The 27701-nt window shown below is 43.1% G+C and overlaps 1 protein-coding gene across 1 annotated transcript in view; it reads right to left on the bottom strand.

Moving 5' to 3' along the window:
* The window catches only part of AGBL1 (ATP/GTP binding protein like 1), a 289236-nt gene extending 262137 nt beyond the window's left edge, over positions 1-27099 (bottom strand). Inside the window, exons 1-5 of the mRNA XM_026856071.1 lie at positions 27031-27099; positions 6662-6725; positions 5247-5393; positions 4431-4562; positions 1929-2022 (exon numbers count right to left, since the gene is read on the bottom strand). Of these exons, the coding sequence (XP_026711872.1) occupies positions 1929-2022; positions 4431-4562; positions 5247-5393; positions 6662-6725; positions 27031-27063 (470 nt within the window). The 5' untranslated portion in view covers positions 27064-27099. The remainder of the gene's footprint in view (positions 1-1928; positions 2023-4430; positions 4563-5246; positions 5394-6661; positions 6726-27030) is intronic.
* Between the last annotated feature and the right edge of the window lie 602 nt (positions 27100-27701).

Raw genomic sequence — 27701 nt, 5'->3', positions numbered from 1 at the left:
AATCTCAGCAAAAAGCCAGGCTAGAAATGTGTGACAGATACCAAGTTTCCCACTTCCCTCAGAGGAAACAGCTAGTGGAAAAATCAGCTTTGCACAAAATTCATTTAAAAAGCCTTTATGTAGCCAGTCCCATTTCTTAACAGAGAACTGATACAGGCCCAAGTCCCTTTACACACAGATCCTGGCCTACAAGGCAATCCCAGTAGAACTAACACTAGTCTAATCATAGATAACACTTCCTTAGGAAGGAAACCAGGGAATTGATAATTAAGCACAGGAATGGACCTATCTATCACTTTTGTTGGCCTCGAAATTCAAGCCTAACTCTGGGTCTAACTCATCCTGGGCACCCCTGACGTACATATAGCAGTTTAATCTTGAAGATTAAAGTTATAACATGATGCCTGTGGGGAATCTTGGTGGGTGCTCAGATATCCTAGGAATAATACCCTAGCAATAATACTTTTTGAGTTGGGTAATATCCAGACCTCAGTGTAGGAAACATCCTGATATCATACTTTTGGACAGACCATGTAGACAAATCACAGGTACTCTGGCAGAGAGCGAGCTGCAGCTGTGAAGCAGTTCCAGGTACTTAGCGATGTACTAGAAAGCCAAAAATGCAGGCAAAAGTGAGTTGGCTTCCATTAACAAGGCAGCTGCAGGAAGTTGTGTGTCTGCTGGGCCCACTCAGTATCTTATTTAGCAAAGCAAACTGTTCACATTTTTTTTATAGCCCCAGACACGTAGGCAGAAGAACTGGAAGAATGCTGCATTTAGCAAACAACAGTACAATGTGTTGACATGTAAGTTCATCACTTGTGGCTAGTGGAAATTAACTTGAACTCCTTCCCATACAACGCATTGTGTAACTGGCAGTATTGGGTGTACTGGGATCAGTCTTTGATAGTAACAGCAGGATGGATGTTATTTACTGGCGCCCTCATTCAGAGCGACTGGCCCCCACTTCAACCACAGCTAAATAAGTAGCAGTCAAACTGTTGTGCCATGTCTGTCCATCCACTTCTCACCTACACGTGATGCTCAGCCTAGAGCTACTTCCTCAGTAATCACCAGCCATGAACCGCACCCATGCCAGCTCCATGCAGAAGCCAAAACTGACTGACTGTTGGCCATGTCCTTGCTGAGACATGCGTGAACAAGTAGGGACCGTGCTGCACGAGGCATTGCACGTCTAAGCAGGAGAACTGGCAGGTTCTGTGTTACTTAAGCAAATGTGATTTGTGTCAGCAATAAATTCTTCCTCCTTTTTGTAATGAGCAAGCCACAGAAATGTGTTATGTTCTTCTGTGGATGTTTTCCACGTTACAAATTTTTCCTTGAAAAGCATCTGAGGAAGTAGTCAGAATGGACATCTTGGGGACTAATGTTGAGCATTCAGATGGAGATATAAAATGAACTTGCTGTCTTCAGAAAAAAACTATTTGAAATATTTGGGATGAGCTTAAAAACAGGCCCAAATTAATACTAGTAAGAACTGTCATACTTCAAGTATATCATGATGACCTGGTCACAAATGTCTGCAAAAGGAGGATGAGGCAGCACTGCTACGATTCCACTGTACCTGCCCCCAGGCCAGTGGTGGAAGGAGGTTCATGCTAAGAGGTAGGCAGGAGCGGTCTGCTGCCAGCACATGCTTCTCAAAATCCAGTCCTGACTGGGGAATGAAGGACTGCCATCACTATATAGGGTACACTACAAATAAATGGCCCCAGCATGAATCATATGATGAATCACGGTATTAACGTGTCCTTCAGGGAACTATTCCTGCCTCTTAAAAAACCCTGCAGATTTAAAGTGAGTGGAAATTGTGCATCCATTTCTGATTTCTTTGCCTCTTCATGTGGAACCAAAATTTTATTTCTCGCTGTCTGGGAAAGATGAGCTCCCTTGGGGCTACTGCCTACCTGACTGTCCTGACGTGTCTCTTGCTGTAGGGGGTGATGACTTTGAAAAGCAGCTCCATGGCTCCATTGATGCCAAGCGTAGCTCTTGTGGTAGCTAAGCCAATAAAAAAGAAAAGCAGTCAGATCTGAAGCAGACACTCTGCAATATTGTGTTTAGGGATGAGGCAGGTAAGGGAATAGTTGCCCTTGGTTCTAGGAGCAGAATTCTCTGGGCTCCCAACTGGACTTCACAGGTCATTTTACAAACACAGAAATTGAAGCACAAAGCTGTCCGTGGACACAACCTGAGCCAAGATCAGACACAAAAACAAGCCTGCAGTTCTTTCCTCAGTCCCCCAAAGCCCCTTTTCCTATAAATATTGTACTCTTAAGAGAACAAATCATAGTTAAATAGGGTCATGTCCCAGCAAAATGACAGGGCTCAAATTCATCCCACATTTCCCACAGGCAGCTCCATGGGGACAGTTTATTTCATAGGGTATGGAGGGCAGTTTTCTCTCCGTGCTATTATTCAGCAGTATGGAAGTGAGTTTTGGAAGCAGGGGTGCTTCTGAATGCAGCTTAATTTCAGCTACGCCAATTTTACCTTTAAACCTTCACTTGCTAACATACTAGGAACTTTTATAGATAGATTTTACAATCAATTCCAAAAATGCCTGATGCATAAACTAGATGTTTTAGCCAGACCTCTCCTCTATGAGACAGGATCTGTGTGTAAAGAAGGGACAAATACAGCCCTGAAATATTAAATGCAAGTGAACAGGGTGAAAGGATCAGTAATCAACAGCAGCCAGAGGGAGACCTGGCTGCCTGCCCACTGCTGGGTTTTGACTGTTTTGTAAATATCTCCCAGTGGTCATCAGATTGCTGCCAGAGGGTCCATCATCTCCTGCAGTCCTACCATGTCCCTGCCAATTTGTCCTGTGATGGAAAGCTCTGCAAGGCTTGCCAGCTACTTTTTGCAATAGCTGGTAATTCATTAGAGACAGGCAGTGGACAAGGCTGCTTGAATTCATCCTGCCCCAGAGCGGGATGTAGGCTGCCACACGCAACTGGTGGCAGGCTGTGAAGGGAGCAACCCAGAGCAATGAGATTGTGGCAAGGACTCATCTTTTCTGCTTTCATACCTAAGCACTCTCTTAGTTTTATATGCTTCTGGATCCTGTTTAGTTCCACTCCATAAAAATAATTTTTAAGGTTGGGAGCATGTAATCTCCTAGTTTGGTACCACCTCCACACAGACCTTCACCTAACCTCTCCTGTAGCTTCCCAGCTGGGTCACACAGCCCACAGAGTCAAAGTTACTCATGGAAGGGGGAAGCACATCTGGAGAGTGCTGGACATACCTGGAGAGTAACAGAGATGCTCCAACAAAGGAGCAGAGGTGGGGTTCTGAGGTCTGACATTAGCAGAAAGGAGGCCAGGCTGCAGCTTGCATCCTAAAACCTCTGCAAAAACTGCAGCTGGACTGGGATGCAGGTGCACTGAAACAGGGAGCAGGGTAGTGTGTAGATCATCATTTTGGGTAGGAGGCAGCACAAGGTCACTACACAGCTGTGAAACCCAAATAAAGGCACGTTTCAGCTTCTGGCCTTGGCTGCATTTTCAGTCACACTCAGCCTTTCAAATACTGCTTATCGCAGGCAGAGACGTTGAATGTTGAGGCTTGGCTGCTTGCCTGAGAAAGCCCATTGCATGAAGCTAGCTCCTGTACAGATAGAAGGGACCTGCAGGGCTGGGCGCCAGGAGTGCTAAATCTTAGGATGCATATAGCAGGCTGCAGACGGGATGGCCGTCAAGAATTATCTGCTGGGTGAGGGATGTGAGGAAGGGGAGGAAAGGGTTAGAGTGAGCAAAGGGAAATTTGTGCTGACAAACTCACTGCTCTGTAGCAGGGAAAGCCTGTATGAATCTGTAATGATCCTGGGAGAGAATACTGGAAATCCCATTGCTTGAATAATTTAAAATGAGGGCACTACCAAGCAAAAAAAGCTACGAGAGTGCATGGGGAGGGATGCTAGAGAGAAGACCAGGATCTAATATGTACTTCCTGAGGGACCTTGAATGAGTAACTGACTTTTCTTTGCCTCTGTTTCTCCACCCATATTTTCCTTTCCCGTGGAGCTGGTCCGAGGATCAATATAATCAACAATAGTGAGACATTTGGCTATTATGGTAATAGCATAGAGACTTAAGGTACCTAAGTCTCAGAGCAAAGGAGTTGACTGTTTATATTCTAGAATAGGAAATTATTGCCATGAATATTTTTCACTACAGCACTTTTATTTTCAGAGTCCACAGATGAAATACACTGTAAAGGCTGTATAGGCCCCTTGGGGAGCACCTCCTTCTACAGTCGTTCTGGCTTTTGTGCCTGATTCTGTATATGCACAGTGCATGCAGGCACTAACCTTAGGGATGATGTTTCTTTGCACTGAAATGACTAAAAAAGAACTCTGGTGGTTGTTACACAGAGGGACAGAGGAAAATCCAGGCACTCACCATTAGAAGCACAAACCCGCAGGACCCAGAGGCAGTGGGTGAGGTACAGGTGGTGGCCCAGGTTTCTTCTTGCCAAGCTCAGTATTGTATCAGTTGCATCTGCCTTCTGCACTTTCAGCCCAAACTTCTGATCTGTGAAAAGCAAGAATCAAGCTATTACAAAGACCAGATCTCTGCAGCAGTGCTGATAAACATATTTTCACTAAATCTTATAACTCAAGATCTCATAACAAAAACGACTGCCTTCTACCTGTTGGGTGGAGGATGTAGGATTCCCTTGATCTTGTGTTTTTTCTGATGGGTGTTCCTGGTTCTGTCTCAGGGGGGGCAGAGCATGGTTTCCCCCAGTCTATCTCTCTTGCAAGAGCTGCCAGCTCCTGGTGGGTCTCTCCACTGCCCTGGCATTCCCCTGCCTCAGGAAACCTCCCTGTACACCAAGATATGCCACTCTGCAGCAAATTGGGCTGACAAAGAGAAATCGTATTTTAAGATTTCACGTAAGGGAAAAAAAAAAATAAAATTCTGATGGTGGGGCTTTCAGCCACAAGGGCCAACCCAAAGCAGAACATGGATGTAACGTGTCTACAGTGAATATATGTGAAACAGCTCTATGCGCTCTATGTGAAACAGCTCTATGCACATGTACGCCCTTCCTGCCTTGTTGCAGGTTCTCTGCCTGGCCAAACTGCAGACAAGCAGCACACCCCAAAAATAAACTCACAGCTGTCTATCAGGCATATCCCAGTGCTGGTTATTGCTGGGTCTGTCCATTAGCTTTGAGTGGTCCCCCCCAAGATGCCCTCCCCTCAGCAGTACCTCGCTGGCCGACCCTGGCGAGCAGGCGGAGCAGGGGCAGGAGGGTGCTGTGGTCGGGCGGCTCGGGCTGGGCAGCGGCAGTGAGAGCCTGCAGCAGCGCCTCGCTGCCCCCTTTGCTGATCATGTAGTGGATTCGCCGGCCGGTCCCTGGGGAAAAGAAGAGAGACTCTGCTCAGAGCATCCCTCAGCCACCGCTATCACAAACCCTCACCCCACACAGAGCACACAAATCTCCCATGGCTTTCCAGTGGTGTTTTATTGCTGTAAACCCAAGGGCATTTGCAGAATTGACCCAGGCCCCTGCATGGTGAAACCATGTGCTCTGCTGCCTCTTGCTCTAGCAGTCATTATCTTTACAAACCCACGTCCTGAAGAATTTTTTCACTGCGCATTGAAATGCGACAGAGAGGAATAAGCAGAGACACCAACAGGTTTCAAAGGAGCAGAAGGCTCAGTGATCTTTTCTTAGATACTAGAAATTAAACAAGCAAAGGACTAAAGCTGCAACAGGCTTCTGCCAAATGAAAAGGAATCCTAGGGAAGCTTTGGAGACAGCTTTCAAACAAATCTAGATCTCCAAAGAAACCACATGCTAATTCTGTGAGCCCTACTGTGCCAACAAACATCGATCCATGGGAGACCGGCAGCAACTTCAGGCTCCGTGGTTGGAGGAAGCCACAGATCCAGCTCCTGGAAGGAGACAGTACCTCCTGTCCTCCAGGTAGGCAAGTCTCTTATCTAGGTGAGGAACAGCACTGCAGGGCTCCGAAAGAGAGGCCCAGCTGCATGGGCTATGTCCTCAGTGGGGATCCAAGGAGTGGGGAACGCCGATGCAAGCAGCCAAGCAGCTCAACTGAGTTGAGAATTGTTTAGCAAATGCCATTTTTGAGGTGGAGAAGGAAGGAAAAGAAAATTATTTTTTCAGTTCTTTTGCCACTTCACTTATTTTTTCATATGGCTCGGACACACGCAGCAACATGCCTTCCCTGCAGCCCCGAGGTGGAGGTGCCTTTTGGGGAGATGCTGAACTCTCTCCATGAGGGAGTCCCTGGGAAGTCAGGCTCCTCTCCCTGTCTCACAGCTGCCTCTCCAGTAGCACCAGTGAACATTTCTAGTGGTTGACTGTCAGGGATTATGAAATACTTTGAAACACACAGGCACCTTTTAAACTAAAAAAAAAAAAAAAAGATACTTTCTCTGGGTCTTTTGTCTTTTTTTTTTTTTTCTTTAACTTACTGAAAAAGCTGTTTTCTGAACACAGGAGTAAGGACTGCTAATCTTAAGATAAAATTCCTGTTTTGTTCACCTTGCAAACACCTGGCCAAGTTTATAGAGGCATGAATTCCCTGACCTATTTGAGTAAGCCCTTTATGCCCCTAGCCCACGGATATTGCCCCAGAGCTTTGCTTCCTTACCCAGAGAGAGCAAGTCAGTGAGGACACTGAGAATATTCAGGATGACATCCTTGTCACAGGAGCTCTGAAATGGAAACACACCAAATTTAGGGATCAGTTGAGAGCAGTGAACTTATGCTACACAGGGCTGCATTTCATCATGTGGTGAAGAGACAATGAAATCCTTGTTTGGATACAGAGTACTTTTTGTGCCATCTGGCCAGTGAATATATGGAACCATATTGATAACACATTTTAAAAGCCTCTGACAGACATACTGATCATGCTACACAATATTTAATGCACAGTAGCATTTCTGCAGAATTCACATCTAAATTCTGAATTACATGTCTCTTTTTTGGTTTAGTCTGGCTACCTCAAAGTTGAGGAAATTCTGTATCACACGGAAATGTTAAGTGTGAGGTGGTTTTCCATGACAGGATCCCTTATTACTGGCAGTTGAAGGATACCTTTAAAATATATTAATCTCATTTACAAGAAAATTCCCCTGTCTTTGCAGCTACAACCACATATAAGCCTGGAAGATGCCCTAAGCTTATTTTTAATCAAAACCAAGTAAGCACCACACCTTGACATCAGATTTTCTGCTTTAGATTCACTTTAAATTTTGCACTAGAGGAAATAAGATATACTGTACTTGAGAAGGATGGTACACATGATATCTACCATCCGTCTGTGTGATACACTAGACCTTCTCTTTAATCCTCCTCCAACCAGATTTCACTGCTGAGACTGAAGAATTAATCACTAGTTTGTATTGTTGTGTGAGGGATTTGCGTTAAGTTCTAGATCTCTTAATTTCCATACAGATTCAATACAACACAATACAAATTGCCAATATAATAGAAAACTTGCATTTGTGTAGCCTTGATCCTGAAGAACCTCAGGATCACATAAAGAATAATGGAATCAATTTATCTCCCATTAAATTATTACAATAGAATGGTATCTTGCAAATATACGGTTCCTATATTTCTGAATGTTGGAGTGCTTCAGAAACTTAACCTACTAGTATGTATTCTGGATATTTTACCAGCCAAATTGATTCCACCATTCTCTGACATATTTAACATTATGCAACTGAATATTTAAGACAAGTAATTGAGAAGTAACACCTAGTAAAAAGAAACTCTAGAAAAGAATATTAGAGAAAACTAATTCAGATCTGTAACGATGACTATTAATGCAAACTGACTTTTTTTTTTTTTTTTTTTCCCCAGTGGATCCCTGCTGAAGTCACAGCACAAGCTGACACAGTGCTGGGGATTGTGTAGATAATTAGGGAGCTGCATATGATAGCTCCTCCTCCTTTGTTAAAGTTGGGGAGGGTATGCATTGGGTGAGACATGGAAATGAAGCAGGAAAATTGTCAGTCTTCCCAGTCAGGGCAGGTGACTGTCAGCCTGGAGAATCACGTTTCCACCTCTGTTGAAGGACTCACATAGGATGCTTGGCAGGTCCCTTAAACCAAATGTCTTCTGTATTGGCAAATTACATGTGCTGTCTTCTGTATGCAGTATCTATATTAGTGTTTCCTAACTTCTGTATCCTTAACATTATGTATTCTTAGATATTTTTTTTTAAACATAATTATTAACAAAAACAAACTCCAAATCTCTGAAAACCAAAATTCCCCTTATACTGGTTTTGGCCAATTACCAGTGCTACAAAAACTGCTCAATGCATATTTCATACTGGCATGAGTGAGCAACAGGGACAAGAATATCAGCAGGGGAGTGAGACAAAAGCACAAGTATGTGGTCAGGGGAAGGGGAAGGAAGAAAGAGGAGTCAGGCGAGGTGAAAGACTGGAGCAAATGGCAAGGAATCACTTCTGGAGCAGGGGACTCAGGGCAGGAGTGTCTCTGAGCACTGCCACCTTTCTAAAGACTCACCTTACTTCTGTTGTTAGCTAAAATCCACAGAAAGAGTGCATATCTCATCCCCATCTTAGAGCTGGCCTACACCCAGAGCAAGAGCCTGAGGTTTCTATTCATTACTACATTAACTTGACAGGCAGAGGTCTCTGCAGTGGACATAAAATTTCAGCCCTTTCATGAACCATGTTGAAATCAAAAGGCTCAGTATGATAGGATTACTGCTTCTTTCAAAGACAAGACAAACAGCATACGTGGCTTTAACGGAATCCATCAACTTTCAGTTCACCAAGTATTGCCACCCTCACCCCTTAGAGAAGGGGTCCAAATGCATGTTACTGGCTCAAGGGAGCACACGGAGAGGGGAGTCTGCGGCAGGGTCAGAGCAGTTCTGAATTGCTTCCCATAACACATATAGATTTAGTCATATGTTAATCTTTCTAATTAATTTCTTTGTTCATTAGTCTACAGTCCTGAGCTGTCTCAAGTCTCCCAGAGCAAAGAAAGAGCAATCAGAACTCTCTTCCCAAGAGTTTCTTGGCATTTTTTAGCATAGGGACAGACCTAATAGTCTGGGGCAGGCTGTCAGGAGTGATGAGTATCCACCAAACTTATTCACTACAGAAGTTACTATTCTCAGCACCTTTTTAAATACCAGGGTTGCCTAAATCAGACTGTCCTCTGGTTTTGTCTTGCTGCCTCTCAGTATCCCTTTCCTCTGTAGGTGGATGGATTACACATTAAGGTTTCAGTAATGAAGTCTTCATTGATTTATGCTCCTATTACACTGGGTTGTTTATTTTAACTGATTGGATTGTGGGTTTCCTAAGCCATTAACACAAATAGTGATGACATAAGATATCCTCTGACTTTCCATGCACTTTATCCAGGGACTCAAGCGAACAAAGAACTTGAGGGGACATGAAAGATCAACCTTCAAAATGTGCAAATGAGAGCTGGGTTGTATTGTCAAATATTTTACCTGAGTATTTACTCTTGATATTTTAACAGTAAAACTCTGACTGCATCTGAGCTTAACACTAAAACTTCCTCCAGTGCACTAGTAAGGGAATAGGATGACTTGTGCATTTGCTAGAATGGTGGATAAAATCCTGATGCCATTACAACGTCTGACATATTTCCCACTAGCTTAAGTGGCACCACTGAATAATACAGAATACTGTGTAAGAACACAGCTGCAATTTATAATAGCAAGACAACACAGAAAAAACAACCCTAAAGTTTCTGTTGTCTTGCAAGCTGGCAACTTGACTGTTGGAAAGAAACAGCTCAGATTTTTACTAATTAGCTTGAGATTTTCAGCCATCAAAGATATTTGGACCTTGAAATCTATTAGAATCAATTGTTTAAATTAATACTCATAACAAAGTGTTTATGGATGAATTGCTAACAAATTCATTCATAAAAATATACTCAGTAAATTTTTTGAACAGTAAGTACAAATGAGAAAATCACAATTTGTGCCTGATCTAAAAAAGATGAATGGAGTAATTTCTTTAATGCAAATTACTTACCCAGCTCTGGTTTAAATAAACACATTAGTTATTTTTATTGAAAGATATGTTTGACGGTTCAAGAAGAAACCATAAGAAAAGAGAGGAGAGAAGTAAAATTCCTCTTGCTGAATATTTTCCATTCCTGCCAGCACTTATGAATGTTAGATACATCTATATGCACACAGACTAACGAAGATGCATTCATGGTATATGGGTGGAATGATAGCAGAGGAAAGTCCCAGAGACTCAAGTTAGTTTACAAAATCACCAACCTCCTGCAGGATTTCAGCGAACGGATTTAGAGACAAATTGTCACCTATTAACAATATTCTGTAGCTGCCTTTCATGGCTTGAAGCTGGACAAAGGCTAAAGTAGCAACATCTCCACTTAAAATATCAAGCGTGGCGGTACTTTTTGGCCAGAGCCCCTCATCTTAGCCTTACTTCAGAAAAGCCTGCTGTCTTTGTCACCCAACCAGGAGTATCACAGGACTGAGTTCAGATGAATTTAATCAGCTCCCAGCTGATAGTTCCTCTCTGAGCTTTTTCTGGGAATTAATCCCTGAAACACAGAGCTTTGGTTAGCTTGGATGAAGTTCCTCATAGATAAACAGCAGGAGGACAGAGAAAGCCAGGAATAAAAAAATACCCCAGTGCATAGTCATTGATACATTACAGGCAGCAAGTGATTAGTTAGTGACATTGGGTTTGGAGGACAACAGCTTGATCCCAAGATCCCTCTGACTGGCAGCTCAGGCTATTTTGCTGACCCACGATTAAGCAGGGAAGGAATTCCTGTCTCCTTGTCCTGCTCCTGGGAACACGCCAAGACAAGCTGTTATTTTCTCAAGACGAGATCATAAAATTGCAACTAAGACGCAGTAACAGGTAATTTTGCTTCATCGGGGAAGTGTCCTGGGATGTTTTCCTCAAGACTTGAAGACCCAACAGAGGTGGGATTTTCCCTGTCCCACCTGAAGGACAACAGCTATCAGTGCAGTTCTCCTTTTAACGCTGACTTAAAAAGAAGACTTCTGGTAAACTCAGTCTTTTGTGTAGCTCTCGGGCTTTCAAGTCTTTTGCTGAGGGCAAGTATTTCTCCAGATGAGACATGCAAACTACTGAGAGTGTTTGCTGTGAGTCTGAGCATTAGTGCTGAAAAAAGGAGGATGCCCAGAAAGAAATCGTATAGTATTAATTTGTACATTTTACTAATAAATATTTTATTTGGAGAAAGAAAAAGGAAGCTGTTATTCCACTCACAAAAATAATAAATGCAAAATTAAAGAAGTCACTCCTTCAAGACAATGCATAACATCATTTCTACCAATAATCCTATTAAATTAATTGTTGAGTATAGTCTCACAAAGCTGTATAATTGCTTAAGAAAAAAAAAATAAACAAACCGGCCTGTTTTTAAAGAAAAGCTATTGCTGCACTGGGCTAACAAACTTCCAGACCTGTTCTTTTTAAGAGAGACCAAGGAATAGGATGTCCAGTTCCAGGGGTTTTTTGTTTGTTTGTTTGTTTGTTTTTCTGTCTGTTTGTTTGGTTGGTTTTAAATAGCCTGTTTCTAAATAGAGAAGTGGGATTTGACATGTTCAAAATACATCCTTCTTTCTTCTCTTACCCTTAATAAATTTGCTCACACAAATAGCAGCAGTCAGAAGCCTAACTGTCTGTGTAATGAGACTCGCATCTGCAAGTAAGATTTCTCACTCACTGCACTCAAAGCCTGTCAAAGAGAAATCTTGGTGCAAAAATTAATACCAGCTAAAATCAAGACTAGGTTAGGGGCCAAGCAGCATCGGTCCTCACTCTCTCCTGAGACCTCTAGAAACTATTGGGCTGCTAATAACCGTATTAACGCTCAAATCAGAGACTCCCCTCCCAGCGTTCTGCCACCAGCAAGGTAGAGGTGCATACCAGACCCAACTGCTGGGCACAGCCGCTTACTGCTGGCATTATGGATTTCCCAGCTGGATATCTTCTTTCCACAGCTGACTATCCAGCCTTACAATAACTGTGAAGCCAGGTTTGGTGCCTTATGTTCTGTGCCTTGTCAGAGTAAATTGCTTTTTCTAATTTAAGTGGAGCTAAAAATTCACCCTTAAATAAGAGAGCAAAATACCCTGGAGAATTTCTTGTCTGTGTGCCTTCATCCTCAGCATCAATATTCAGCCAGCTAACCGTGATTTCCTCTTGTTGGAAGGTTATTATCTACAGTATTGGATACATGGAGGTTTAGGAAAAAAAATAAAATCATTACTTCTGAAGGAAAAAAAGGGATCAGGGATCTCTGAAATATCACTAGGCAACCTCAGAATAAGGGAGTATTCAAATTAAAGTGATTACAGCCTGAATGTTGTTATTACTGAAACACTTTTTTACAATACTAACATCATCTGGCTTTAGAAGGATCACAAGAAGTTACGGTCCTGTTGCCTCTGTTCCCAAAACCCCCACCCAAACATCTTCAGCACCACCACAGACATCATCATCCTCTGTGGTAAACAGTAAGTGCATTTCTTTGGTCTAATCTGGATTTCCTCTGCTGAGGAGTCAGATACGCCTGAGCAAGCCAGGAAACTCAAAGGAGACATGGAAGGGAAAGGGGCTATTTAAAGACTCCAAGAGGAGGACCTTGCTGTTGGGGTAGTGTCCTAAGTGACCTCGTTAATCCTGCAAGAAAGGCGTTGGCAGCTGTGTGGGATCACGTAGCCCTCAAACTGTACACAGGGCAGCCAAGGGGCCTCCCAGAACAAGACACGTGGTCCAACAAGTTCTTGCTTCTGTTCCCAAACCAGAGAGATGAGTCCCTCTTGCTGGCTCCTGCACGCCCCTGTGAGGCATGGCTAGCACCCCATTTACCCAAGCACCAGATACTTTCATTTCTGCTGATGCTTAACACCAAGTCAAGCTCTATACATCAGCCCAAAGCAGCAGCTGTGGATTTTATACCAAGGAATATAGCAAATACTCATAAAAAAAGGTCCCTCTCTCTGACTTGCTGCAGTCAGGTGTGTGGCTTTTTTCATGGCCTGCAGTGACCTGAAGGTATGTTTTTTTCTCATCCTGTTTACACTTGGGTGTGATAACCCGAAATATTTTTTTCAATAACACACCAGATCACTGCTGGGTGTAATGATTACGTACGCTTGACAACGGATGTTACCTTGTCCAGGTGACTGGGCAAAAATAGTGCCTCAAAGCCAGCTTCTGACATGTTACTGTACGAGGCTTTGCTCCTATTCATTGAGCTTCGGGGCTTCTTCTTGAAGGATATGTGCTACACTCTGTGGGACTGAACTGCTTCAAGGCAGAGATGGGCAAATTCCAAACGTATATCTCAATGTCTTCAAAACACTGAAGGTGTTGAGATGTAACAGCTTGGCCTGAGCTGATCTCTAGCCAAAATAACTTGCAGAATAACATGGTGGAAATCATCTGTGCCAAGGAATCTTACTATATTTAATGCAATAAATTGCACTAACATAGCACCTTTCATCACAGGATCACAGATTTCTTCACAAATATTAATTAACACCTGCCCCACTGCATCCCTCATCAAGATCGTATTCATTGTCCCTTATTTTCCTGGTGGGAAATATCACCCTGTGGTGGGAAATTCACTTAGTCAATACCTAAGAGGATCACCAGCAGAGCCCAGATAGCTGTTCCAATAGAATGAAGTACCAACACTGTCTGCACAGAAATATTATAGCTCTCAATCACATACTTCCATTTATTTGTGAGGGGGTCAAAGATTTCCTTCCCTGAGATCAGTCTTCTCTTCCCAACTTCCCAGGAGTAAGTGCAGCAGAAAAGAACTATCCTCTGTAAGGAATTGTAATGCCAGACTGGGAGAAGAAAGGACTACTCACCGCCAGTGGTCCTAGCCCTATTTATGAACTGATTCATCTTCATGACCAAAGAAAAGGGAGATGCTGCATTTTGTTAATTCACACAGGAATTAAGAAGCATATAGACCATGACCTGACCCTTTTCCAAAGATGTTTTACCTGCTGTGTCACAAAGACTCCAAAATGTTTCATCTCACTTCCGAGCAGGGTTGTTCATCCTGTCTGTGCCAAACCATTAGTGTGTCACGCTAAGAAAATGTATTCACATCCAGATATCTTCAAGGATTATGCCCTGATAGACTGCAATTTCTTGGACACTGTTGGCAAAGTAAATTGCTTTTTTCTTTCTTTCTTTCTTTTTTCATGCCAAAGTTCTCACTATGTTCTCAAAGAAAAGATTGTCCTTCTGCAGAAGTTCCTCCTGATGCAAAGTTCTTTTGTGTCACTTGCTCCTCTCACTAATGCATCTCTAATAGAGCAATTACTTTATTATGCAGAACCGGTGGTAAAACACATTATTATATAACCTTAAAATGCTTCTGTCAAATTGGAACTGTTAAAAGAATGAGGAAACTTTGAGATAAATCAAAACACGTGATATTCTGCAAAAGGCTTTTAGACTTTCCTTTGAATATTCTAATGTTCTTTCTGTAATTTCTACTGCAGATAAATTCTCTCAGGTTTCATCTCTTATTTCACAATAAGTTACCTTGACACCTAAAGATTTTGACTGGATTTAATGTTATATAGTTCACTTTTTTCCTCTTTTTAATCTATTTTTATTTTAATGCCAAAATTATCCTAGCATATGTCTTTCACACTGTCTTAATAAGTTTCTATAAGGCATTAACCATTCTTGCACAATGATCTCTATACGCATGTTAGCATCTACTGTTTATTGCTGTTTCTTGATTTATTCCTATATTTTATATGCCTTCAGCTGTTAGTGAACTATTTTAAAATATTAATGTTTCATTCAGATGCCACTTTGTTACAACTGCTTAGCAAAACTGCCACCCAAACTTAATAGGGAAGGATCTGGTTTTTCTGTTTAGCTGTAGTTTTCTTTTCCACTACTAACAATGAAAGAGCAGCATGAAGCATGCTGCTGTCTTTCTTTGTGAGATTTTATGGGTGTCAGTCCAGAGAACACTGTCTTTCAAAGAAGTGTGTTTGGGAATTAATGATAGGGTTTTTTTCAAGCAATGGCATTTCTCAAACTGCAAGTGAGTCTGGAAGATCCTTGGAAAATTTCCAGATGTACTTGCTTTCTAATAAAACCACAGATATTGAATACTGTAGCAAATGTGAGTATGTGTGTGTGGAAATAAAGAGCCATAATGATGCTGCTATCCTTGCCTTCTCTGTGACATTCCTGCTTGGGATATGATAAAGTGGTGAGAGTCCCTATGTCTACTCTCCCTCTGTCCTGGCGCTTGCCTAGGATAATGCTGTCCTCGGTCTGGGCTTCTCTCTGTATTCCAGTGCTAACACTCCCATTTGCTACACATTAGTCTGACATTGTCTTACACAGGCTGAGCAAAAGGATCGCTATAAGGTACATTCTGGTCCAGAAAAACAAAAGTCCTTTCTTTTGCCAAGACAAGTGTCCTTTTGTGTCAATCTACCCCACTTTCAAAAGTGCTTTCTGGAACAGCAGTGCAAATGCCTTTAATCAATCAACACTTAATAATGATGATTGAGGTATGGGTAGTGGAGACAAACCACTAATAACTATTGTTAGTCACAGCTTATTTTCTTAGAACCTGAAAGTGAAAATGATGAACCTATTTTTCCCATCCAGTCTAAGTGAAAAATCAAACAACAAATGAAACTCGGCATCCATAATGAATAGCAAACTCTGTTTCGAAATTCTAATGATTCAAAGTATTATTACTAGTAATGTAACGCAGAACATCTGTTTAACTGCATTGCTGAGACCCATCTGTCTAGATTTAAATAGCAGCCTCTTAAAAGAAAAGCCCTCAGTTCTCTGAACAGGCTGCCAAGTTTTTAAAGGTATGACAGTAGTATGTCATTTTCCATCCAGAAGGTAACAAAGCTTTTTGTTGTCTTTAGTCTACACGCCATGCAAGACACCCAGCAGCAGCAAGGCAATGCCATCATGTTAAAGACAGACATGTCTGGGGCTTTATTCAGCCCCTGTTACTTCAATTCAGTAGCTCAGAAGCACTCGTAAACTAAGTGCTGGTCAGTCAAGCTAAAAGGCATTTTATTAGCTCAGTGAATGAGCCCACTTCTGTGTTTGTGCTCCAGGAAAACATGACAGGAGTTAAATTTAAAAATACGAGTTCACTGTCCTCTCAGAGGCTTCTGAGCTGAGATACAGGCTAATGTAGATCAGGGACAAGTGAGAGATGAATGAGAGCTCTTACTCCTACTGGTGCCTTTCTCTGTGCAGCAAGACCATGGTGCTTCTACAGCACAGCAGACTTTGACACTTGCTGTGCCCATGAGTGTCTGAGGGGCAGCACTGACCCAGCACATCCTGACTCAGGAGGCAAGCAGCACGGTGTCTCCGGATGTGCCATCCTCTACACGCTGTTTAGCATCACTCTACTGAGATGCCCTGTGGACCTCACCAGACCAGATTCCTTGGGCTGTCTCTCCTGAGACACTCTCACACAGAAACTGACAGAATGTGTGATGGCATACAACTCTTGTGAAGAGGGGACCTTTGGCAGCATCCATGTATTCCTCTGGCACAGCAATGGGGAGGAACCTCTGATCTCTCCATAGACCCATAGGTGTTTCACTGAGATCTAAGCAGATATAGTCTTGATGTCATGATGGGCTGATCTCTGAGAGAAAGATGAATTCTTCAGTAAATATCCAGCAGAAGATTTGGTCTATGTCAGTCTCCGATATTTGCATCCATTGCCAGCATGGAGAGACCACCAAAAAGTAGTTATTGTGTCCTATTTTATTTACACATGTTCTCAAGGAGACCTGTTGGTGTAATAGTGCCCTACAGGCTTTGTTAGGACATAGCGGAGGAACTCAACTAGGAAGATTTCCAACTCTTTGATAAGCCAGCCACTCAGACAACCCCCTTTTAGACAAAACCCTCCAGTTTGCAGTCAGTGAGGTACAGCCACTGCTGCGGGAGCTTTTGAAACAAACCACTAATAAGCATGGTTTTCATCTCAGAGAGCAAGTTGGTTTAATGTATCTCTGCTCCCAGCTCTTCCCTTGAAATCCCTGTGCATTATGGGGAGATCAGATGACCTTGACCCTATTGGAAGAGAGATTGTCAAAGAAAAATAGAGCCAGGCACACATTCTCTTTTGCATTTGTCATCTCCAGCTCTCTCACTCACTTGGAGAACTTTAGTATGGGGCAAGAGGCCACTCAAATGCAGGAGATTTTCCCAAAGAAGCAGCCAGATAAATCAGGGCAGTAGTGCTGCCTTCCCCTAGGCTCTCCAGAAACTGTCTCCATGTGGATGGCACTGTTTTATTCCTGGAAAAATGGAGGGTCAAAAGAGGCATTTCAGTTTGTTCCCCTGACTTCATCAGATCAGCATTTTAATCATAGGGAAAGGTCAGGTGGGCCATTCTCCCTCCTCCCCTCCTTTGCAGTACAGACAGGTGGGCATTCACCATGCCAAGCAAACTGAGTATGGAAAGGATCTCTTTCCCTCCCTGTCACACTTCTACTTGCCAGGTTAATCCTGAATAAAATGGAGGGCCAACTTTATCTTCACTGTAAATCTGCTGCTTTGGCCTTTCAGCAGGATTCCCATAGAAAAAAAAGAGAGGATGACAGAGGACCACAGACATTGATTTCACCCAGGCTGCATGAGTGTCGTCTGCTCAGGGAGTAAGTTGTTCCACTCTTTGATTTGGCAAACAGTGTGAACTAAGACTCCCTTTGCCCTAACTTGACAGATCGGTTTGATCTCAATTTACTGACCAAATACAGAAATCTGGAGGCACAGACATTAAATGAGTTTGACAGAATTTGTAACACTCCTGAAATAAAGCCCAGGACTCCTGCTTTAGCTGTCAATACACCATCGTTCTCTCTTTTGAAATGAAGGGAATAGGTAGCACAGAGTGCAGCAGAGCAGATGGGCCTGGGGGAGAAGAGTCTGTATTTGTTTACTACAGGGATCAAATTCCCATTGGGTCCAGTGGGAAGCCTCTGCCTGTAAATTACACCAAAAATTAATGTGCATAAAAAGCTTCACAAGAAGTTGATGGCAGTAAAACACAATGCTGTGGTGCTTCCATGGCTCTAATGTCAGAAAAATATATGCTTACGTTTCAAAGCATCCCCTGTCAAGAGGGGAAAAAAGCCAAGATTTCTTTGGTAGAGTAGTTATTTCTCCCACAGGATTTCTGTGTCAGAATTTCTCAATTTTCTAATAAGAATCATCATGAAAGTTTTGCTGTTCTCATTAATTCCTCCTCAGCCTACAGCACCTTTTGAAAATAAGGCTGTATTCTTTCAGGAGAACAGACCATGAGCAGAAAAAAACCCAAACTTGCTTATAAATCCACTAAGGGAAGGGGGTTTAGCTTTGTCCATGGAATTTTTTGTCAAGCAGATGTTGTTCTATCAATCAACAGCTGTTCTAAAACATTAGTTTGGGTTTTGTAGCTTAGTATTGCCTATGAGCTGAAGGATCTCTACTATATTTTCTTTGTCCTCTTTAGAAGACATCTTATGAAATCACTGACAGATTCTTGATTTCTGAAACTTTGATTTCTTTATAATATGGTAGGTCTCCACTCAGTAAAACAAAGGCCATAACAGCACAACAGATCATAAGGAAATACTAAGTCATGGTTATGAATGTGGTGTGTCTCCATTGACCTGTGGAGAATGACCAGGTTTCCCTTATTTTAAGGAGCACTCTCCATCACATCAGACTTTCCTTCCCAAAACTGTACTAAAATAAATTGTTTACCCTGTATGAAAAGACAAAAGATTATCCAATTCTTGGAGGTTTGAATATTCACCCAGAGAATGCACCTAGACTATATTTGGGTCAACTTCTTACAAAGATGGAACAATCAGAAAAAAAGCAGGTGGGTTTTGGTTTTATTTTTTTTTTAATTATAACAGAAAATGTCTACAAATATTTGAGGGTGGTTTGGACTCATGTTCTTGCTTCAAAGCCATCTTTAATTAAACTGTCTTTTCTGAAATTAAACTGTCTTTTCTGAAACAGCCGTACAGTAGCCCTTTCTGTTATGCATATATCTTGCAGGATTGCAGGCACTGATGACCCACCAGGATGTCAAGTGAGCTGAACAATTTAGTTGACAAGAACATAGCATATGGCTGCTCCCTAACACTCATTCCTCACCTCCTGCAGATAACTTGGTTTTGTCAATGGGAAGAGGGAGACTGTCTCATCAGATTGCTTGTACTGTTCCTGGTCTCCCTGGAGAAGGTTGTAGCTCCTTCTCAAGGAGCCTGTCTCAACAATTTCCAGGCGCATTCTGGCCTCACAATCCCCTGGGGACCAAAATCATCCTGCTTTGCCCAAGAATCACATCCCCTCATCCCTCCTGGAAGAGATGAGCAGCAAGCCCAGCATGCAGAGCTGCCCCAGCTGATGGATCAGCGCTTCTACCCTATGGCACATCAGGCCCTGTAGGCAAACAGGTGCAAATAGACTATCTGTGAGACAAATGCTTATTAAAAGAACAGGGAAAGGCAAGAGGGAATTATTTTCTATCCTGGTCTGGTGAGAAGAACGTAGTCACAAGGCTGGAGTCTGGCAGAGCCCAATGACGTGTGGGCACATGGTATGTCCAAGGATTTAGGGTTTTCAAAGACACGTGAAAGCCTGGGATTCTCAGGTGTGCATACATCAACCCTAACATACACAGAAAAGGGCCACCTCTCCCCAGAGCATGGCTCGTTCCACAAGGAGCTACTAGCAAACACTGCCTTACTTCTGCACTTCCCACTGACTCCTCCTGGAGATCTGCAGAAGGAGGGGCTTTTACCTGCACTTCCAGAGGCATAAATCCCTCCCCAGATTTCATCGCACCAGGAATGATGACACATGTTGTGTTACCTGTTCTGGCACAAATAGGAATGATCACACAGAGGCATCATCCCTGTGATAGCAACAACTCCAGGAGCAATTTTCAACCCAGCTATCCCAGACCAAGTGACACAAAATCCCTCCCCATCTCTTAAATTCTCAATACATTTATGAAATGTTTTTCCTCTGGTTAACAGACATCAGTAAACTCTCTGCTGGTGTCAGTAGACACTGCTAAATTTAACCATTATCAGCCCACATGTTTTTCAATACAAGTAACTTTTGTTTGCGCTTTTTGCTAAATGTAATGTAATAAACTTTAAATCAAAGATGTCTGTGAACATATTTTCTACCACAGATATTTTTTTTCCCATTATAGATAAAGGCAAGATAATTGGACCAATGTATCCAACAGAAAAATGTGTTGAAAAGATCTCTCAGCCATCACAACAAAATGCAGCATAATACACTAAAAATAAGATTATGCTATACAAAGAAACACAAGCAGGATCTATTCAAGCAAACACCTCTCTGTATGAAAACATCTCTTCATATATTTCATAGAGGGAAATTACTGAAGCCTCAGAAAGGGAGAAGGTGGAAATTTTCCATTGACATGAAAATATTGATGTAATATATAAATATATCTGTAGGCATACAAAACACCTATGAAAGCTAGATAACTACCAATAATTATTCTTGACTTACAAATAGCTAGGCAGATGTATTTAAATATATTTTATACTGTATGCGAAAGATAAGTATTTTAAACAAATGCATATACTCCTTAGATAATGCAGTTTAATGTGTTTGTGTCTATAATGCAGGATTGTAAAAAAATAACAAATAAAATAAAATAAAATATAAAGCTGCTTGACATGGTATAATATTACTTTCAAATAGTCTAAGTTAAACAGTCTGGCCATGAACACAAAGTCAGGCCCTCAACAGCTTAGAATCACCAGTTTTAAAGCATTTATGTTGTTTCATTTGGCTCCCTGGAGTAAATGCATTTCTAAATTTCATGACAACTTGTTTTATTTCACAAAACCTCTGCTTCAGGATGAACAGTGCCTGCTGCCTGGAAAATTACGCCATATAGCTTTTTGTCCTCATCATTTAGCTTGTGGTTCTGTGCATTATTTATTCTGCGGAATCCGAGCCTTGCACTGAAAACAAATTATTAATTTACTCCTCAATTTTTTTCTACTCTGTTGTCACCAGAATTTTAGACATTTTTTCCCCAGTGTTCATTGCCGTATGTCTCACACACTGATGTGAGGCATGGTGGGATTATTAGCCATTTTACGTATGATTAACTCAGATGGAGAGGGTTATAATCCATTTCTCCAAACCTGCATTCAACTGATTTAGCAACATGGTTATCCTGGCACGTTTGCGTTACTGCAGGAAGGAAGAAGGGGGTCTCCAGGAACATTCAGGACACAATCTCAATTGTCCTCAAAGGACAAGCCATCCTAGGCAAGGATGAGGGGCAGCAGAAGACAGGCAGAAGCTCACTTTCCTTGTTTGACACTGAAGGTTCTACAGAGACTCAGACTGCAACACACTCTTTTACTCAGCCCAGCCATAGTTGCTGCTGCTCCCATCAGTCTCTGGGTACATTTTGCACCCTGAAGTCCTGAATTCTCATTAATGCAGTCATAGGAAAATGTGGATAGCCCAACTGGAGGCATTTTCAGAGGAGCTGGCAGCGTGCTTAGAGAAACAGCTGCAGCCAGCCCGGGGACAGAGAGTGAAATTCAGTTGGTGGAAGGGTTTCAGCAGAGTCCAAGACGTGCTTCAGCTTCCTCTGAGGGCTTTTAGCGTTCTGTGCTGATTCACGAGGGTGCCAAACCTCAGTATTTCTTTCATGGCCTGGCAGGAATTTGGAGTTAATACATGGATGCTAGCCTCCTTTCTTTTCTTCTTTCTTGCTTAGCAGTGCCCCGTGGTGGTGAGCCAGGATCATAGGGAAGAGCTCAGAGCTACCTTTAGGTTCTCCTTAGACAGGCAGCAGATGACAGCTGAGGTGGGAAGAGCAAGCAGTGACTCTGAAAGCTGGTGTGGGGTCTGCACTACATCTATAGGATTGTTTGCAGAGAATTATTCTTTTTCTTCCACAATTAAAGCAAAAAACAGGCTCATGCAGCCTAAGTGGCATTGGCAGTAGAGACACAAAGAATGCTGGAGTATCCAGTGTTTCGCTGTGAAGGTTTTCCCCTTGAACTGTACAGCCAAGTGTCTCACTGCCCTAACTGCACTGCTTTTGCTGTTCCAAAGCTACAATACTTTTATAAGGAATAGGAGGACACTAAGTCCACTGCTGTTCACTTTAGGTACAACAATCTCAGTAAAACTCAGTTAATGAACCACATAAAATTGGCCATCTGGTTTTGAGTCTTTTTTTTTTTTTCCCCTCTAAGGCTATTCCACTAAGCATTGCCTGCCAAGCTGTCTCCCAAAAGCACAGATCCAAATTTCAAGCGCTTCTATCCCCAGCCCAAACCAGTGGGCATACTGCTTGCTGAGTAGTTCCTGGGATTTTTGCATCTATTTTGCTCAAAGCCAGGAATCTCAGCAGCTCTGCTGACAGAATAAGTGCAAGGATGCAGAGGAGACAAAAGCATTTTGCAAAATACTTTTATATTCATTGTCACCAGAGCAGCAATGTTATCTTCCCACTTGTCTTTAGGATAACAATAGAACTGCCTTGTCAGCCAGCCAGCAAAACAGCCCGAAAGAGGCAGCTCAAAGGAGTGGAGAGGTTCAAGTTAGCAAACAGTGGACCCTGCATATGTTGCTTGCTGGGCACCACAGCCATTCAGATGAGAATCCCTTTACACAAACAATATTCTCCATCAATACATAAGATTTTCACCTCTTACCTTCCAAACAATAGCATCTGGGAACATGTGCAGTCCAACATAGTAGGACATAGTTTGAGCCAAAGATCTGCCAATGGCCCCAGGGGTTGCCAGCTTTGCAGAATATGTAAACGGGGACTGTGGCTTCAGGAAGCTTGTGAAATCCATGCTGAGAGCCAGCAGGAAATCTGGGACTCCTCAGGCAACACAATGCACGCTGCCATGGAATAAGGAGATGTTCTCAGGGGTAACCAAGGCAGGCTCACGTCTAGGCCTGGCAAGCAAGGAAGAGAGCAGGGAGAAAGCAGAGGAAGAATAAAAATGCTTCTTATTTAGCTAACTGGTTAGAAGATGGAGTGAGACGAGGCCCAGGACAACCAAGAGTCAGAACTAGGATGCTCTACAGTCCCAAGGGATCCAGTAGTCTGGGACACAATGAAAGATGCTGGCTTCAGTTTTCTATTGTTCTTCTTAGCAACTAACAGCTGTTTTTAACTAACACCCAGATACCTCCTCCTGGCATTAAAATAAACAAGACATCTAATCCCAAATCTGTCTGGGATTTTGCATTAGGGAGGCTGACTAAAATGGAATGTCAGACTTTTTTTGCTGATCATTAACCATACATAGGGAGGACATTTATTTCTGCCATGCTGTGTCCGGGGAGCAGGGTGAGGAGTAGTAACCAGCCCAGCCTTGGTCTAAATACCACACTGTCTGGGCATGAAAGACAGAGCAGAGCTGGATGTGAGGTGAGGAGGCTCATGTCGTGCAGTAAGAGTTGGGAACAGAACGGGGTAACACTATCCAAGACAGAGGGATGGGAGATGTTAATTGTAGGAGCACATTGGAGGGGTAGAGTCAAGAAGAGAGAGCAAAGAAGAAAGCAACAGGGTTAGAAGCAAAATGAGAAACTACAGTAAACTCCTAAGTGCTCAACTCTGTCATACTGACACAAAACCTGTGACAGGGAGAGGTTTTTCTTAAATCTGAAATTCACATTTTAAAGCTGCACCTTGTAAGCAATGAAGCACTTTTTACCTAGAGATCTGAAATGTCACATCTTTCCTGCAGTGACATTTGGGTGACAAAATGCAGCTGCGCTTTGAAAGCAGTTTTTGCTTTTCACCTTGTCACTTTTCAGAACATCTGTAACACGTTGCACTTTCAGGGGTTTGAGCTGTCTTTGGAGGATCACTCTCCTTTGTCGCATTGGGAACAGCTTTGAAGAACTCAGAAACCTAATGTGTTTCTTTCCTTGACAAGAGCAGGAGTTCAGTTACAAAGCACAGGGTGTTCTGGATTTGTTCTGCTTGATACCATCCTTACCAAAGCCAGGCTGTGAGACTAGGAGTAAAAGAGCCAGGAGGAGATGAGGTAGATCACTCCCCTGGCTGAAGGTGATAGACCCTATGTCAGGGGACATTCCTCTGACTGAGAATAATAATCTGCTCCAGTGTTTGGAAGGGAAGTAAAAATTTAGCCTCGTGTGAGTGACTGAAGGAGGAACGATGTTTTTATTCTGATGCTCATAATGACCGGCTTGGTGGCTGAATGTTCCCTCATTCTTCACCTGAATGTTTTCTGCATACAAAGCAATATTATGTGCTAACAGAAATGGAAAATACACAATAATATCCTGGAGAATAACCTTCTGTATGCAGCAGACATGTTCTTCATGCTCAATAAAAGAATATGAACCAGCACTGACAATTCAGCAGGACACAAAAACAAAGCAACCATGTTTTGGACAGATGTTGCAGAAAATAACGAAGTGTGGAGAGGTGTTATCAGCAAATGCAAACATCAACAAAAGTTATTATTTCCCAGACCAGTGTTTTCCAACTGTGTCAAGTTAAGGTCTTTTTTATCACCCAATTTTTGTAGCAGAGATAGGTGATGGTGCTACAGTTATGCCAGTAATGTTTTGACTGGAGGTAGGGGAAGGAGGTGAATCAGAACATACCAGTGCTGTAATTGTCATCAGCCACTTAGCTTCCTGTCCTCTAACACTCAAACTCATGCATCTATTGAAGATAAAACAAGAAAGCCTTTAGCTCTTCTCTAATTAAATACAGAACTTTTGGAAACAAGGGTCAGGTACCAAGGTTAGATTTTGTAATACTAGGGATAAATGCTGTGATACCTTGTGATTTTACCAGTGCCACAACCCATTTCACCTGCAGTGTTCCTAACTGTTTCTAGTCTAGACCACCATGTAGCTTTGTCAATTAATTGTATATGTGATTTTAAACTACAGCTTCCACTTTAATCCTGGGCCTTGTCCAGTTCTGTTCCCAGATTATACAGAGAGCACCACGACCATTAATGTTAGAGAGCATAAGAAAAATCAGGAGGTGTACACTCAGGTCTCAATTATCCAAAGTAATAAGGAGAGGACTATAATACGGATACAGCAAAAACATGACCTAGTACAAAATATGCATTAAATAATCTGTAAGAACATAGGGCAAGCAAGTTACACTGCCAAAAAAAGTAAAAGGACAATAGGACAATTTTCTTCAGTGTGCTGAACTCACTGTCACAGGGTGCTACAGAGGGCAACCAGGGTTTGATGATGACATGAGAAGGAGAAGTTGTTGACAGTTACATAAACTTGGATAAAAACGTCAAGGCTGATCAGCCCCCACAACTACAGTTTTGAAGCCAATTGCGTATCATGGGGTTTTATAGCCTCCTTTACACACTTGAGGTTGTCAGAGACATGAATCCTTGGGCTGATCCAGGAAGATAAGTCTGGTTTACACACTCTATCCCTCATTTTCTTCTTCTGCAACATGTGAGGTTTTGACAACACAGGTAGCAGTCAGAGGATGCTCCTGCCTCAGATGTGAAAGTCCCATCCCCGTGGGGCTCTGGCACACATCAGCACAACGGCACACAGGGGCTCAGGGCACCTGAGAAACACAAACAACTGGCATTTCACCGTAACTATCTAAAGGATGCTTTTTATACAAGCAGCTTGTCTTGGCGAAGCAATTCCTGCCCACCCCTTGTGACAAAACGATGGCTCATGGAAGCATGGGTTCCCTCCCAAAACACACACCCCATTTCACTGGGTAGCTCATGCCTCTGCTTAGACATCTTCTCCTGCAAGACCAGGAGGAGCACATCCATGCTGGGGGAAAACAGAACCGAGGAGCTCGCCTGTAGGCAGAGGAACAGATACCTCTCCTTCCTCCTGTAGCTGAACTTGTCCAACAAGTATGATCCTGGACTGGGACACTTCCCTCTGCTTCTCGGGAGTATTTACTGAGCACACCCAACACCAGTGCCTCACCGATCTCATCTTCAAGTTTTTGTCACTTCCCTGTAAGTGCTTAAGGGTCCTGGTGAAGATATTTTGACAGGGAGAAGCATGCTGCTTCCAAGCAGATGTGTTTACTCGTCCCCTCAGCCCTCGGAGTAGCAGTGTGCGCTGCTGGGTCTTGCCGAGCTCGCAGACTGACAGCGCTGTCAGGTCCCATTCATTGCAAAGCAGCCGATTCCTCACACCTCCCTCGCTCCCCGCTGAACACAGCGAGATCTCGGGAGCTGAGACTCTGCGCTCAGACGGTGATTGATGCATAGCAGTAATTGCCAGCGTTCATCTCCAAATAGTGAAACTTAATTTCATAAAGGCTTTTTAGGGTGGGAGGTGCAGGTCAGGACTCCTGCACACTGATGCTTTTAGAGACAAGCCAGCAGGGAGCTCGTACGAACAACCTCAGCCCAACAAGTTGCTGCTGGTGAATTAAAGAGAAAAACAAGCCCAAGCGCCTCTCTCATTAGTTCAAGCTGTTCTTACCTGGAGGGTGGAGAGAAGGACTTGCAAGCCACTGGCTTCTTGTTCTGCCATGCTGCTCCCCACACACACTCCCTCTTTCTAGCAGCAAACACAATGCAGCTAGAAAGCAAAGCTGCCAACTTGCTGCTGCCCCTGTGCCGTTTAAGAAACGAAGAAGCTAAACACAGATCCCCAGACACATGCACACTGCTACCACCAATAATCACAGCAATGCAACTCTAGACCTCAGCAGGAGAGATAAATGTACCCCCTCCCTCCGAGCTCTCCCTCTGTGACGAGAAGATTAATTCCTATATAAAGAATCCTGGGGATTAAGTAAAGTGCTCAGGAAAGGTCTGGGTGCTTGGTGTGTGGCAGGGGGAGTGTGGGGAGGGTGGCAATAGCAACAAGAAAGCAGAAGAGCTACAAACCTCAAAGAAAGCCAGGGAGAAGCGAGGGAGCATGCTGGCTGCCTGACAGGCATTCCCAGCTGACCTGCTGATCCGTTCCAGACCGTGCGTGGACTCTTCTCCATTTGACTCCATTCCAGTGAAATAAGAGACATGGAGAAGGCAGGGCGAGTCAGAGAGATGCCCTCGGTCTTAACGAGCGCTGACAACGAACGGAAGATACACCTGGCATGAGGGACAGGTGGGGAGGGTTCACGGAGGCTCACAGAGGGTTTTCAGCTTCCAACTCCAACGGTTGTCCCGAGCTGCAGCCACTCCGGCCATAGGCAGTGCCCCGCAGGGTGGGGTGCCCACAGAGGGGCATCTTGTGGCTGCAAGGCAAAGGCCAGGGAGGAAAGCCACCTCTGCAAGGTGCTATCTTGGGGAGAGTTTGCTCCAAGGGCCTCTAGAGCGATTCACGTGTTCCTATCTCTGTACATAAGTATAGTAACTCAGAGCCCAGTTTACTCCCCGGTGCACCAGACACGCTGTAGTACAGTTGTAGCTCAAATTTCTTAGGAGCACAGAATCCACCTTTTGCTTCGGCTTGGTAAAGAAGAAGGAGCAGATAAAGAAGTTGAATAGAGGGTTTAGATGAGGATTTTCCAGTGAAACGTTTTCAATGTGAAGATGTCAACTAGTCCAATGCAAAT

The sequence above is a fragment of the Athene cunicularia genome, assembly GCF_003259725.1.
Source record: "Athene cunicularia isolate RWA chromosome 10 unlocalized genomic scaffold, athCun1 chr10_part1, whole genome shotgun sequence".
NCBI classification, from domain to species: domain Eukaryota; kingdom Metazoa; phylum Chordata; class Aves; order Strigiformes; family Strigidae; genus Athene; species Athene cunicularia.
The sequence above is the reverse complement of the archived record's forward strand: the minus strand, read 5'-3'. Positions and strand labels throughout refer to the sequence as shown.